This window comes from Protopterus annectens, chromosome 12.part0, assembly GCF_019279795.1.
Source record: "Protopterus annectens isolate FY-2018-M chromosome 12.part0, PAN1.0, whole genome shotgun sequence".
Lineage (NCBI taxonomy): Eukaryota > Metazoa > Chordata > Ceratodontiformes > Protopteridae > Protopterus > Protopterus annectens.
In genome coordinates this window covers 526,475,371-526,491,590 of record NC_056746.1, presented here as the reverse complement: position 1 = coordinate 526,491,590, position 16,220 = coordinate 526,475,371, and the positions used below count along the sequence as shown (strand labels likewise).

At 43.6% G+C, this 16,220-nt stretch overlaps 1 protein-coding gene across 1 annotated transcript in view; it reads right to left on the bottom strand.

Annotated features, from left to right (window-relative positions):
* Positions 1–16,220, bottom strand: part of DRG2 (developmentally regulated GTP binding protein 2) — an 808,865-nt gene that overhangs the window by 20,339 nt on the left and 772,306 nt on the right. Inside the window, exon 11 of the mRNA XM_044089666.1 lies at positions 1,250–1,308. Within this exon, the coding sequence (XP_043945601.1) occupies positions 1,250–1,308 (59 nt within the window). The remainder of the gene's footprint in view (positions 1–1,249; positions 1,309–16,220) is intronic.

The following is a 16,220-nucleotide window of genomic DNA, read 5'->3' as shown; positions in this document are numbered from 1 at the left end:
TGCCGCCTCAGCCTTTCCCCATGGCTGTGGGCATGCTTGCCGCCTCAACCTTTCCCCATGGCTGTGGGCATGCCTGCCACCTCAGCACACTGACAAAAGTCTGCCTTTTCCAAGGCTGTGGGCACAATGAGAACGTCAGCCTTTTCCCAAGGCTGTGGGCACACTGACTGCATCAGCCTTTCCCTGGACTGCAGGACAATGACAGTGTCAGCTTTCCTCCATGCTGTGACACACTTACAGTATATCTTCTTTCTGTGGCGTGCTGACAATGCAACAGTTATCTGCTTAATGTAGTCCAGTCTACTGAATGCAGTACACAGCACCAACCTTCCCCATGCTGTGGCACACTGACCATGACGGTCTTCCCCATGTGGTGGTACACTGACCACGATAGCCCTCCCTACGCAGTAGCATACTGACCAGGATAACCTTCCCAATGCAGTGGTATACTGATTAGGACATCCCTCCCTATGCTGTGGCACACTGACCATGACAGTCTTCCCCATGTGGTGATACACTGACCACGATAGCCCTCCCTATGCAGTAGCATACTGACCAGGATAACCCTATCAATGCAGTGGTACACTGATTAGGACAGCCCTCCCCATGCAGTGGCATACTGACCGTGACAGCCTTTCCCATGCTGTGGCATAGTGACAGTATATCATCTTTCTATGGTATGCTGACAATGCTATTGCTCTCCTTCATGCAGGCTGTTGACTATGCCAGTCTGACACTGTTAGTGCCCAACTTGCTGCAACATGCTAATACTTTGCCAAAAGTTCCTCTGCTAAGGCTCCGAGTCAGTACTAATAATTACCTTGCTGCAGCATTGACAGCACCTCTTCTTGCTGTGGCACTCTTGCAATGCCAGCTTTTCTTTGCCAAACAGAAGGCTTTTCAAATGGCAAGAATTTTAAATAAGGAAACTAAAGAAAATGCATCTTTACAAGCCAAGTTTAATGGTTAGGCCCTGGTAGCTAAACTTTAAATCATCTTCAAAAGATTCTGCTATACAACCAAGAAACACTTTACATATGTATGAATTCGGATAAATTACTGTCAAAACGATGCGGATAATTTTTAGGTTGGACAGTCTATTTTACTGCTGCCAAGTTTATCAAAAATATTTATGTAGTAAAAATGCAATAATTTGAATATGATGCCAGTCTGACTAAAATGATCAAAATTCTGCTATTGCATGTTTTATAACCCCCCCATCAGATACATTAAAAAAATGCAATCTTACCACATGTTCTACTGACGCTCCTCTGCGCATGATAATAGGATCTCCAAAATCAGGCCTCTCTGTTTTAAAACACATGCAGAAAAAGACAATTATTTTTCATTTGTTGTTATACCCCCACCCACGCACACATCGTGCAAACAGTTTTTGACACATTTCTAGGAAGTGTAGCAGTACAGAAACCTACTTCTGAAAGTAAACACAGACCAATGGTCACAATAACTAGATGATAGCAGGATTAATGTCTACAATTTCAGTTAGCAACACTTTAAATTCACACACAGGTTAGCAGCTCTTAGCTTGCAAAAAACAGTTATCAGCTGGTTTGAGAGCTACCTAGTTAGAAGAATATTTATAGTTAAGATGGAGCACGCGAGTTCTCCAAATGGACTTAGCTGAAGATCTTTAGCCTTTTTTCTAATGTTTACCAAATTATGGTAATCTCAGCATTATTCAGTATATACAGGAGCCAGACTTACCATGTACTGATAGAAACCACTCACAACCTCAAAGGAAATTTCAAGGGGTATAGTCCCATTATTAGGAAAAAGGCTACAAGAGTCTTACTTGTTACAATGCAGTTCTATTCCACAGCAAGCAGAAGTCATCACCATTTAATATAAGCAATGGTGAAATTATTCCCTTCTTTTCATTAAATACTTGAGGTGATATTACATCAAACCTTCTCACTTGATGAACAAACCTAGTATTAAAAAAAAAAAAAAAAAAAAAAAATCAAGAGGTAATTTTCACTTCCTTGGAACCCTGACTATAACCACACTTGTTTTTCACGCTTTTTTGGATGTATTCTTTACAAGCACTTTTCAACTGGGTTATTAACTAAACAGGAGCATACTATAAAGTAGTAAGATACATCTGTTATTCATCATTGCAACCCAAACAAATCCTTAAACTTGCCATGTTTCAGGCAGAAACAAAATGACTACTTATTAAATTGTGCATTTAACTTCTTGACTTCTTGTACCTCACACACACCCTCAAACCAGCTCACTATTTACAGATTTATACTCCCCTGACTGTTAGTATCTGGAGGACAGAACCTCATTAAACTAGAAGTACCAATTCTTATGAATATTCCCTATTTAGGGATACGTCTAACCATTCCAGAAATGCTTATTTGCCCACATTCAAGATGCCACCAAGCCTCCCCTACTTTCAAAAAAATCTTTCTTACTCAACAAATTTAATGGCTATTTTGTTTAAGATGGCTAATCACAATAAATAAATTAAAATTTAAAAAGCAGCAATACTAGAGACAACTTGATCAACATGTAGATAAAAAAGGTTAGCGAGTGCAAGAAAGTAATACTCAAATTATCTAAAAATAACCACATTATGTATACAGAAAAAAGTTACTCTAGAGCTGAAATGCCCCCACAAAATATAGGACAATATAAACAGTCTCCAAAACACACTACTTGCAGAAACATTTTGTCTACAACTTCTGTCACCACTGATGTAAGTTTAACAGGATGTGATCTGGTCAGCAGACTCCTTTCAGACACTAGCCTGGCTCTACAGAAGAGCATTATGCTGACATGCAGTACAGTGACAAATGTAACCGTGTACAACTTAAAATGCTAATTACACAGAGGTGACATATATGGATAAGTGTACATAGTAAACCACATCCAGTAGTGAGTACAGTCTGGAAATAAATGGTAAGCACACATCATGCAGTTTTCAGTGGTGAGTACAACTGGAACACAAGTCATACCTCCTAACTGACCAGACTTAAAACAGAATGTCCAGATTTTTCATCTGTTCCTTATAAAATTTGTGGATTTCTGGCCAACCACTGGGGACTGAAATCGCTAAATGACAAGTCTCGAGTTTCAGACTTCATATCCTTTGGAAAATGCATGCAACACAAAAACTTTCTATGTTCATAGCACCCACAACCCTCCTGGGCATGGGTAATCATTACTAAATGGAATCTTGAGTATTAACTAACATTTCTACAGTATTACATTAGGATGAAACAGCTAGGCTTGAAATGACCTCTGGGTCAATATCTTAGTAATCTCCTATGATCCCATGATAAAATCATTTAAAATTTGTCCCAATTTTTGACCCTTAGTCACTACATTTCTTTTGGCTTTGTCTAGATTTCTTGCACTAAGAAGTTCAGAGGTATGAACACATCAAAAATGGTAGAACAGTAATAAGCTACTGTAACATTCATATTATACTGTACACATTGTGCTCCTTGTGTTCTGACTGTGCTTCTCAAACATTTTGGAAATATAGAGTATATTTTAGAGCATTTATTATAACTACAATTTCCTTAATATTGCTACAACTCAAGTGCTCTAGGTTGCGCACTGCATCTGAAGTGTTTGTGTGTTTTAGCTGCTTTTCTGTTTATATAGACTTTTCTTTATATGTAGACTAGCTACTTATTCTGCTATGTTACTGCCTCTTAAATCGTTTTTCAGTTGTGCACTTGCCTTGCTTCATTTAAAAAGTTTTAAATTACTAATTTTGTACAGTTTTAATTGCATTTACTGTTTAGGACTACACACTCAAGTGTGTTAGCCTTTTCTGTGTTTATTTACTGTATTATTGCATTGTTTAGCCTGTTTCAACAAAAAAAAAAAATACTATCTTGTTTGCTCGTTTCCCACCTTTTCTAGCCAGTCCATATCCCAGGCTTTGCTTGTCTCAGGACTTTATTTTCTGTGCTCAGAGCTATCCAGACCTTGCTGTGGTAGAGGGAAGTCCTACTGCTTACCAGTGGGACTGGTGAGCATTGTACTGCCTATCTAACGCTAGATGAGTGGTTTCCAGCTCTGAAATTGTAATTTTATTAGCCTTTTTGGGCTGATTTCTATCCCTTTCAACTTTCTGGCTTAAAACCGCACGTGTTTGCACATTTTTCACATTGTGCAGCACTGCGAGGCTACAGTTAAACTATTCCAGGTGCCAGAAAATCTGCTCTTCAAATTTTCCCTTAGAACTAGCTGGTTTCTCAGTAGTAGCACTAAAATCTGAACCCCTGTAACTAGCACTTGCTCTAGAACCTGCTGGAAAGCACTAGGAAGCCTGAAACTGATTCAAGCACTCAGCTCTCCTTGTCAATAAGGATAAATTAATCATAGGCACTAAACAGCCTATAATTGCAAAGCACCTTGCAAAGGTAAGGGAAAACAGCTCTTAAACTTTACAAAAAAGCACCTAAACAGACATGTCCAAGGGTCAGCTTCCAGTGATTTCTCCTGTTCACTTGGTGAATCTGGGCATACTGGGGCAATGCGGCAACTGCCTCATGTACACAGACAATCCTCTCCTCCTCCAATCCCAACACTACAACCTGCAAGAGATGCACTTACATAGCCAAACCTAAAGCAAAGCTCTCTCTGGCCAAGACTGTGCTCGACAGTCAAGAGGAGAAGGTTAACACCTGCATTACACCTCAAGCAACTCACAGCCCTTCAAAACCCACACCATCAACACCCACACACAGCAACACTAAACCCACATATGCGGAGGCCCTTAACATTAACCTGCCCAAGCAACAAGGACCTCCAAAGCCGAAATGCAAACAAACACCAGTCACAACCAAAGTGACACACAGCTCACAACACCAGTGTGCCACCCAACAACAGCCCATAAGGCAAGACAATGTACCAAACACTTTAGTCATAGGTGACTCTATAGTCAGGCACACTGATGTCCCACTCACCAGGCTGAACAAGGAGAAAATTACAGTCAGCTGCCTGTCGGGTGCCAGGATCTGCCACATAATGCATGCACTCAAGTCACTCCCCAACAAGTACAAATACGACTCTATCATTGTCCATGCTGGAGTAAATTACTTGAGACGTACCTCCCTGGACTACATAAAAAGAGACATGGAAGTGCTCTTGGATCATGTGACCCAGGCAGGTATGACCCTAGCCCTGAGTAGCATCCTGCCTTCGCTCAGAATGATACCACAGTATAAGGACAAAATGATTGACTTCAACAATTGGCTAAGCTTCTGGTGTCATTAAAAGGGGATCTAGCATTTGTCTGCCTGCGAAGACGTGATCGACAAACCACGATGCTTTGCCAGAGATGGTCTGCACCTGTCACCCCTGGAATTCAGGTTACTGGCTAAAGCTCTTGCCACTCTTATAGTGCCTTTTTTAGGCAAGGTTCAAAGGATAAAACCACCAACGTAACAGATACAAGCATGCAAAATCTGAAGGTAATGCTACTCAACGCTAGAAGTCTAAACCTCAAAATGCACTCTCTCTCGAGGCACTCCTAAAAATGGAGAACATCGATATCTGTGCAGTATCTGAGGGTCCAGAGAACACCCTTGCAATACCAGGCTACAATTCTTACCGCACTTTTTCGGCCACAAAACCAAGACCGAAACACTAAAGGTGGAGGAGTGTCCATATTCACCAAGGATATTCACACCTCCAGGCTAGTTGCCCAACACAAAGCATCTGAAATTCTCCAGATGCAACTAACACTAGGTAAGACTGCAATCCAAATTGTAGCTTGCTACAGATCCCCCACCATTCCCCAAGATTCTCACTACACCTTTCTAAACATACTGGAAAATATTAAGATACAACCAAACACCCTAATACTGGGAGATTTCATCTACATTGCCATTAAATGGGAAAACTACTCGGGTACCAACTCCTTTTCCCAACGGTTCTTGGAATTCATAAATTCCAACGCCTTGGATCAAATAATCCATTGTCCCACCAGGGGCTCCAATATTCTAGACCTTGTCATTACCAACATGGGAGATATATGCTCCACACCAGTGGTCACCCCCTCACTGGTCAGGTCTGACCATAAGCAAATCACCTTTGACATCCACATCCCACCCCCACCTCCCAGTAAGGAAACCTCCTTAAAAACCTTCTCCAAAGCCAACTTCATGCTACTGAAGTCAGAAGTGACAAACTTCACAACACCCACGCAGACAGGATCTGGAAGTTCGACTGCAGAATCCTACACTAAGACACTGTACGAGCACATCCACTCTTGCATGAATCGTGCCATCCCAAATAGAACCAAGATGCTCTTCTCCAAAAAAAGGAAGCCAATCTGGTGGTCCTTTGCTATAAACAAACTATACAACAGAAGGAAAAAACTGTTGCAGAAAAGAGGAAACTCCCAGGATGCAAAAAAACTCCCTCACCAGCCTCAGTAAGAAGCTGAGATCCCTCATAAAATCCTCAAAAGCTAGTTATGAAAATAAAATTGCCAAAGATTCCAAAGACAACCACAAGGCATTCTATAGTTATGTCAAGAATCTAAATGGCAGTGCTCTGAGCTACAACAGAATGGCATTAAATATACTGATCCCAAGGATATTGCCAATATCCTGGCAGATACATTTAGTGCCAACTTCACCCCCCTCTCAACACCAAAAGATTGCCAAATTCCGACAATCACGGCCACACAGGTAGAAACCGCACTCTCCAAAGCTTAGAATACAGCATCCATGGGATCAGATGACATCCCAGTCTGTGTACTACATGAACTACAAAATGAAATGGCACCTCACCTAAGTGTCATGTTTAATCAAAGCCTCATCTCAAGCTTCGTGCCCAGTGAGTGACGCACAGCTACAGTTATCCCACTCCACAAGGGAAGATCCGCCTTGGATCCCGGGAACTACCGTCCCATCAGTCTGACAAGCCTGATCTGCAAGGGCATGGAACGCATTATCATGGAACTTATAAACAAAGACATTGGCAACCTTCAAACACTGGACCCCACCCAGTTTGGGTCTGTGAAGGGCTGATCTTGTCTCCTGAAACTGACTGACTTTTTCTAATCAGTCTCCAGAGCTGTGGGCGAGGGTAAGGCGGTCCACACAGCCTATCTGGACCTCACCAAGGCCTTCAACACCATCCCCCACTCTGGGATCATAGATAAACTTACTAAGCTGGGCATAAATCCCTACATCACTCGATAGGTTGCCAACTGGCTTACTGACAGAACCCAGACTGTAAAAGTAGCAGACTCCAAATCCAGCTCTAGACAAGTGGAGTACCTCAGGGTTTAGTCCTGGGATCACTCTTGTTTGGCATCTACTTCTCTGAAGTACAGGCCAACACTAAGGGACTCTGGCTAACAAAGTTTGCAGATGACTGCAAACTGGGAGCCATTATTGAATCCCCAAATGATGTGGATATTCTACAAAAGGGCCTTACAGAAACAGATGCGTGGTGCCAGAGCCATGGGCTCAAGCTTAATGCCAGGAAATGTACAGTTATCCCCTTTGGAAAAAACATGTAACCATGAATTACCACATAGGGGGCAGGACACTAAACATCGAAAGTGTGATGAGAGACTTGGGGACACAAGTGGACAGTGGTCTCACTTTCGATAACCACATCACCACAACAGTCAGAAAATCCTTCTATGTGGCACACCTCATCACTAAGGGCTTTTCATCCAGAAAAAAGGAGGTCATTGTCCCACTGTACTCATCCCTCATTAGACCCATTATACAGTATAATGCCCCATCATTATGGAACTCATAAATGGAGAGATTGGGAACCTCCAGTCGCTGGACCCCACACAGTTCAGCTTCGTCAAGGGCAGATCATGCCTCCTGAACCTTGTGGATTTCTTTGAGACAGTTACTCAGGCTATAGATAACGGGAAAGGAGGTACACATGGCTTACCCTGACCTTGCTAAAGCATTTGACACCATTCCCCATTCAGGTATTATTGATAAGCTCACCAGCCTGGGCATAAACCCTTACATCACAAGATGGATTGCAAACTGGGTCTCAGACAGATCCCATAAAGTAAGAGTAGCGGGATCTATGTCCGAATCCAGACCAGTAACGAGTGGTGTGCCTCAGGGCTCTGTCCTGGGGCTCCTCCTGTTTGGCATATACTTCTCAGAAGTACAGGCAAGCACGGAAGGGCTGTAGCTAAGTTTGCGGACGACTGCAAACTGGGTGCTATAACAGAGTCTCCGGCCGACATGGATATCCTCCAGAAGGGCCTAAATGAGACTGATGCATGGTGTCAAAGCCATGGTCTCAAGCTAAATGCAAAAAAATGCATAGTAATCCCGTTTGGAAAAAAACAGAGTACCCGCAAACTACAACATAGGAGGTAATCCCCTGAAATCTGAAGAAGAAATAAGGGCTCTAGGGACCCAAGTAGATAGTCAGCTTTCCTTTGATAACCATGTTGCCAAAGTGGTTAGAAAATCCTTTTATGTGACCCATCTGATCACGAAAGGGTTCGCATCAAGATCTAAGGATGTAATGGTGCCCCTCTACTCTTCCCTCATCAGACCCATTGAGTACAATGCACCAATTGGAATGTACCTGACTAGACATCTCCAGCAGCTGGAGAGTCCACAAAGGTACCTAACCAAGAGGATTACTGGCCTCAAACAGTTGCCCTATGCAGCACGATTGAAAAAGCTAAGACTGTTCTCTGTTGCATACCGCTTTCTCAGAGGCGATCTCTGTCTAACGTACAGAGCCATGTCCAACCCAGAATTTTTGAACATGCTCCATCTTAGCAAAACCAAATCTACATGCTCTAGGGATATAAACCTCAACACAACAATGAATAGAACATGCTGGTGGGAATAGATTCCCTTCACAGAGACTTCCCTTACTATGGAACAGGGTCCCGATCTACATAAGACAGAGCCCCTCACTATCACTCTTCAAGAGGAACCTTGATGAGTGGATGGGTAACAAAGTTCACACCGGGGATCACACCAACAGCACTACTAGATAGGGGCCAAGGGTAATAGCTGCTACTACAAGGGTCTAGGGAACTACTAAAGGTGCAGTGAATACCGCACAACGTGGCTGGGCTAATATATGCCTTCGTGCAGATAGCCCAGTACCAACCTATGAACCTATTTGGTATGTACCTCACAAGACATCTGCAACAGCTGGAAAGGCCTCAGAAATACCTCACTAAAAGAATCACAGGCCTAAAGCAGATGCCATATGCTGACCATCTAAAAAAACTCCAGCTATACTCTGTGGCATATCATCTACAAAGAGGCAATCTCTGCTTAACATACAAGGCCATGTCAAACCCTGAGCTGTTGAACATGCTCCACAAAGAAATCCCAATCCCTCAGAGCCACACGCTCCAGGGATCTAAACCTTGTCATCACAATGAACAAAACATGATGGAGGGATAGGTTTCTGACCCAGAGACTCCCCATACTCTGGAATAGCACTGCCCATATGTGTCAAGCAGAGCACCTCATTGGCCCTCTTCAAAAGGAACCTTGGTGATTGGATGGGAGATAGGAAATTCACCCCGGGGATCATGTCAGTCGCCCTGCTAGACGGGGTCCAGAGAAGTAAATATTGTGGGAAGAAATATCCAGGGAATTGTTATGTCTAGGCTTGCATAGGCCCTAGGGCCGATAGCTTAGTACCAGCCTATGAACCTACATCACTTGCACTTCATTAGAGACTCAAGCAGTGCAGGCCATTATATATGGATGGATTGGAAACTGCAATTACATGTTATATGGATTTCTATTAGCTAGTGCCATATGCGCAGTTTGTACTGTGTATGTCAGTCTGATTTCTATTAACTAGTGTCATGTGCAGCATACTTGAAGTACTTCCATCTGTTCTTTTACAAGGTGGCCTTTCAGCTTTATTATAAACTGTGTAAGAGTTTGTGGCTTCTTTTGGAATTTTTTTTCTGGAAATGAACAGCCCTGGAAAAGGTTCTCTCACCTACTGCAAGTCCAAATGGAGGTCATATTAAAGTAAAATTACTGGACTAGTTTGTGAGTGGTAATTGGGTGATTTTATGGACTGCTTTGTATAAAAAAATGAAGGACAGCACAGTCTTTTTTTTTTTTTTTTTTTTTACATCAGTGTATATTTAGGAGTCAAGTGGCTCCTCTGTTGACAATCATCCAGTGTAATTTCATTAACAGTTTGCAGACATGGGTTCTAGAGTCTACTATTAGGGAGAAGAGTCATTTTATTTTCTGCAGGGTAGAAAAAGTGAGTGTGAGTACTAGGACTGTGTGTTACTAACTGCAGGCTATATTCCCCCTTGGGGATTAATACATTTTTGGTAATACCTATCTACTTATCCCAGCATATGTGAAACTATGACAGTTCCAACTTTGAAACAATTTTTTATAGCTGTTTTGTTATTTCGTTTGAAGGATAGAGTGAGGTCAATCATTAAGCATTAAGTACTTTCATAATGGTCATGATGGGAATAGGATTTGTTATGCAGATCATTGACTCTTAGGGGATGGATGTCTATTAGCCTATGTGGAGTGGCTAACAGCATTACAGATGATTTTTAAGAGCTTATGAATAATTTGTTTTTAAAGTTTAACTGTACAGACTAATGAAGTCAATCTGCAACTTTTTTTTGAAGGTAAAAGCTACTATTTTTACAGTGTTAACAGAATCTCATCTGCATAGTGTTAGATTTAATGCAGGCAGATATGAGACACTGTTGATAACCCAACACTGATCCCCAGGGTACCACACAATGAAGGCTTCCTATGTCAGACTAGGCAGCATCTATAGTAGCTTGAAAATGAGAAGTTATGTACTTACCATAACGTTCCATGTTAGTTGTCTTCTCTCGCCTTCTTTCTTGCTGGATGGGTTCGGAGCCGAACCTCGGCTCCGACTCGGCCTATACTAAAGCTCGAGAGCTAATTTTACCGGCTCGAGGCAACCCTATATCCCATGATGCTAGGCGGTAACTACCCAGATCTCATTTGGTAGCTGAGAAAACAATAGCCAATTCAGTCTCCCCACTGAAGTGGAGGAGGAGAAAGGAGAACTCCCCAAATATCACTATCTGAAGCCGTAGCTACCCCAGGACCACCTGTTTGGGCTTGGAATAGTGCAAGATAAGGTCCCTTAGAAGAAGGGGAAAACCTCTTGGTCTGTCCAGGATAGGGGGATGGTGGGCGGGACGAAAGAAAGAAGGCGAGAGAAGACAACTAACATGGTACGTTATGGTAAGTACATAACTTCTCAATGTTAAGTTGTCAATCTCTCCTTCATTCTTGCTGGATGGGACCGCGTCCCTAGCACCTTCACCCTGGGTGGCTCATTGGAACAGACTCTTGAGAACGGTGGAACCAAAATTTGCCCTGTTCTGAAGGCCATGTCCAATTTGTAATGTGTAACAAAAGTATGAGGAGAGGCCCATGTGGCTGCCACACAGATACTGTCTATTGGCAATCTAGCTTGAAAAGCTGCTGATGTAGCTAACGCTCTGGTTGAATGGGCTCTTGGCCTAGAAGGCAATTCTTTACCTCTGAGTTGATAAATACAGGTAATCACAGAAGACAGCCACCTTGACAGGGTTACTTTGGATACCGGAAGGCCCTTTCTAATTTCTGCAGAAGATAAAAAGAGTTGATCAGATTTCCTGATTTGTTTAGTTCTGTCCAGATAGTAGCGGAGCTGACGATGAACGCCCAGGCAATGCAGTTTTTGCTCCGCCCTGTTTGAATGATTAGGGAAGAAAACTGGAAGATCAATAGATTGATTTAAATTTGCCTGAGAAGCCACCTTGGGTAAAAAAGACGGGTTAGTTCTTAGAGAAACTCTGTCTTTGTGGAAAACTAAATAAGGAGGACGAATGCATAGGGCATGAAGTTCAGATACTCTCCTAGCAATGTACTGGCGACTAGGAAGAGCGTCTTCCAGGAAAGTAACTTCAATGAACAGGAAGCCGCAGGTTCAAAGGAAGGGAGAATCAAGGATGTTAAAACTAAGTTTAAATCCCACTGTAGTGGGGGGTCTTTGATCGGGGGCTTGAGTAAAAAGAAACCTCTGCGGAATGCCTTGCAAGGCTTATGGGACATGATGCTGGAGTCCAACAGGCCTATGTGAAAATTTGAAATGGCTGCTAACTGAACTTTTACTGTGGAGGAAGAAGAACCTGAATGAAAAATTTCAACTAGGAAATCTAAGACCGAGTGTATTGGAGCAGTGAAGGGATCTATATTCCTAGCCTTTGCCCAGAAGGAAAAACGTTGCCATTTACTAGCATAGATCCTTCTGGTGGAAGACTTAAGGGAAGCTACGATAATATCCCGGACAGAATTTGAAATCATTGGAAGCCTGGCTAAGGACGGAAGTGGAGCAACCAAGCTGTGAGGTTGAGAGATTGGAGGGATTGGTGCAGCTGCCCTGACTGATGGGCCAAAAGATCTGGCACTGGATCCAGATGTCAAGGCTGCTCCAAAAGATAACAATGCAGGAACGGGAACCATATCTGTCAAGACCAATAAGGGGCAATGAGAATCATCTTGGCTCTCAAGGCGGTAGCTTTCTGAATTATCTGTGTGATTAATGGAAAGGGGGGAAAAGTGTATAGAAGTCCCCGAGGCCAATCGTGGACTAGAGCATCTCTGGGGGGATGGCCTGGAAGGGGGAAGAGAGTGAAGAAGTCGAGGCACTTGCTGTTTTGTGGTGTTGCAAAAAGATCGCAGCAAGGAAACCCCCACTTCCGAAAAATTTCTTCCGTCACCGATTGCTTGAGAGACCACTCGTGGGGCATGAGAATAGCTCTGCTCAGCCTGTCCGCTATGACGTTGGGACTTCCCGGGGATATGCGTTGCTATCAGAAACCACTGAGAAGCGATCGCCCATTGCCAGAGTCTGAGTGCCTCTCGACACAGGGGATAGGACTTGGTTTCGCCCTGCTTGTTGATATACCATACTACGGACATATTGTCCGTTTGAATTGCAATAGTCCCCAGGGGAAGAGAGTCTTGAAGGGCTTGCAATGTCAGAAGCACTCTCATCTCCAGGACGTTTATGTGCAAGTGGCATTCGAAAGGTTGCCATGTGCCATGGACTGTCCTGCCCTGAAAATGCTCCCCCCACCCAATCAGGGAGGAGGCGTCCAATGTGACCGTGGTGACCGGGGGGGGGGGGGAGTAAATGGTCTGCCTTGATGAACTTGAGGGGAGACCATCCACCACAAGACAGATGTTTTTTGCAAGATAGAGTTATTAAGATCTTGTGTGTCATAGGGAGCCGTTGGAAGGACCACTGGGAGAAAAGCATCCACTGAAGAAGCCGCATGTAAAAGCGGGCAAGGGGAAGTAGCGTGATGGCTGCCGCCATGAGACCGAATACTTTCAGAACATACCTGGCCTGAATTTTGTTGCTTTGAAGGAGGACGTGAACATGATTTTGAATATCAAAGACCCTCTGCTCTGTTAACTTTGCTGAGAGTTGAACGGTGTCCAAGGTGGCGCCTATGAAGGTAATACACTGACAAGGCGACAAGGCAGAATTTTCGAAATTTAGAGAGATACCTAGCCCTTTGCAAATGTGAATGGTGTAATCTTTGGATAGAAGAAGTTGACGCCTGTGGCAGTGAGGAGCCAGTCGTCTAGATATGGAAACACCTGGAATCCTTGACGTCTCAGGTGAGCCGTAACCGCTGCCATACATTTGGTGAACACTCGGGGGGCTGTAGTGAGACCAAGGGGCAGGGCTCTGAACTGGTAATGACTGGCCCCCAGCCGAAAGCGGAGAAACCTTCTGGAACGCCTGTGTATTTTGATGTGATAGTACGCATCCTGAAGGTCTACTGAGCACATCCAATTGTCCTTGCCCAGAAGGGGTAGAATGGACTGTAGCATGACCATCCGGAACCTCGTTCTTTTTACAAACTTGTTTAGTTTGCGGAGATCCAATATTGGCCTCCAGTCCCCTGTTTTTTTTGGTACCAAAAAGAACTTTGAGTAGACTCTGGATCCTAGTTGGTCTGCTGGGACTGGCTGGATGGCTATCTTTTTTAGCAGCTTTGATATTTCTAGTGCTGCTTGTTCCCTTAGACTGGGTGGAACGTCTGGAAGAAACCCCATTTGAATAGTTGGAGTTTGGATAAGGGGGATTTTGTAACCCTCAGATATAATCGACTGCACCCATTTGTCTTGAGTGAGGGAGAGCCAGGCTTGTGGGTACAGCGATAATCTTCCCCCGACTGCCTCTGAAGGTGGACAGTCGGGCAGCACCTCAGGGATGCTGGAAGGGTTCGTCAGAGAGGGTTTCTCTCCTACCCTGATTCTGCGGACCCCTCTGCCTCTTGGACGGCGTCTGTTGTTGTTCCCCCCTCTGCCTCTAGGGGGGAACTGATCTCTTGCGTCAGGCGTGACTCCTTGTGATTTGCGGAACCACATTTTTCCACCCTTTTGACCCTTAGGATATGGTCTAGTTGGGGTTGAAAAACGGACTCCTACGGCAGAAAGAGTCCTGCCATCTTGTTCGCATCTGGTCAAAGCATCTTTCACTTGAGGTCCAAACAACGCTGAACCAAAGGGGAAGTTAGTGAAGGACGCCTTGAAGGGGTCTGCGAAGTTGCAAAGCCGCAAATGGGCGTGACGCCTTAAAGCCACACCTGTGCCTGCGGCCCTACTCGCTCCATCAGCTGCATAGGAAATAAGCTGCATGGAGGAGTTGACAATGGAATTCAGGGTTCCTAGCTGTGAGTTAATTTTGTCCCGAGACCCAGCAGCTGATGGATCCTGTAGAACCTCACCCAGTTCTTTGAGAATGTCTCTTTGAAGACGGGTGAAGTGGCATAAGTAATTAAGTGACCGCATGGCAAAGGTCGCTGACTAGAACATCTGCTTGCCTTACCTATCCATTGTCTTAGATTCCTTGTTAGGCAGATGGATAGGCACTGAAGGATCAGCCAGTTCCTTCTTGGTGGCTGCCGCCACCACCATGGCATCAACTGGGACACCTTTAGATAAAAATTGCTTATCCTAAGGGGCTGTTATAAATTTGGAAGGCCTCCGTGGGGTGGGTTCCATCGAATCAGGGGCCGTCCACGCCTTCCGCGCCACCACTTCCATAAGGGGGTCGAAGGGCGGAGACACCCAGGAGGTGGAGGGTCGAGAAGCAAAAGCCTCCAGGTAAACAGACTCGTCCTCGGAAGGAGTAAGGGAAGACCAGTTCCCCCTGTTTAAGGATTTCAAGGATGTCAGAAAAGGAGACATCCTCAGAGGGGGACCTTGGGGATCCTTCCGACTCATCCAAGTCGGTATCAGATGTGATGGACTCAGGGGAGTCCACATGCTTCCTCTTACATGTCCTCTTACGCGGGGGTTCACCTGACGGATCAGGAGAAGCCTTGGAAGAGGAGGATATTCCCAGTGGGGAAACCTGAGGCGTTGGATCTCTATGGCCGGGGGCGAGAGAGTGGGAAGAGACCTCAGCAGGCACTACAGTGCAACAAACATGCAAAAGTAAGAAATCAGGAAGGGGCAAATACTTTTTCATTGCTGTGTGTGTGTGTGTGTGTATATACATATATACACATATATATATATATACACACACATATATATATATATATATATATATATATATATACATACATATACACACACACACACATATATATATATATATATATATATATATATATACATATACACACACACACACACATATATATATATATATATATATATATACACACACACACACACACACACACACACACACACATATTCACATATATGGGTTCCTATCACTATCCTATAACTTGTACAAGTTCGAACCTCATATGGTCGAGACCATAAGTTCGAACTTGTACAAGTATGAGAGTTTAAATGGAAATCTCCGCAAGGGGAGGTTTCCGTTCATTTCAATGTGGTGCGATCTCGGAGTTGGTATACTTAGGTAGCGGGGGTGTGGGGGATGCAGGGGGGGGGGCTTGCCCCCTGCTTACAACAGTTTATTTTGTTTTAATTTTTTTTTTTTAATCACTAGTCGAAGTTTTGTAACTTCGAACGGAATGGTTCGAACATACAGTGTTCGAAGTTATAAAACACTGACTATATGATATACGTATATATATATATATATATATATATATATATATATATATATATATATAGATATACAGAGAGAGAGAAGAAAAAAAAAACAGAAATGTTCCAGAATGTTCCACATGCTCTCTTCTGGTTCCA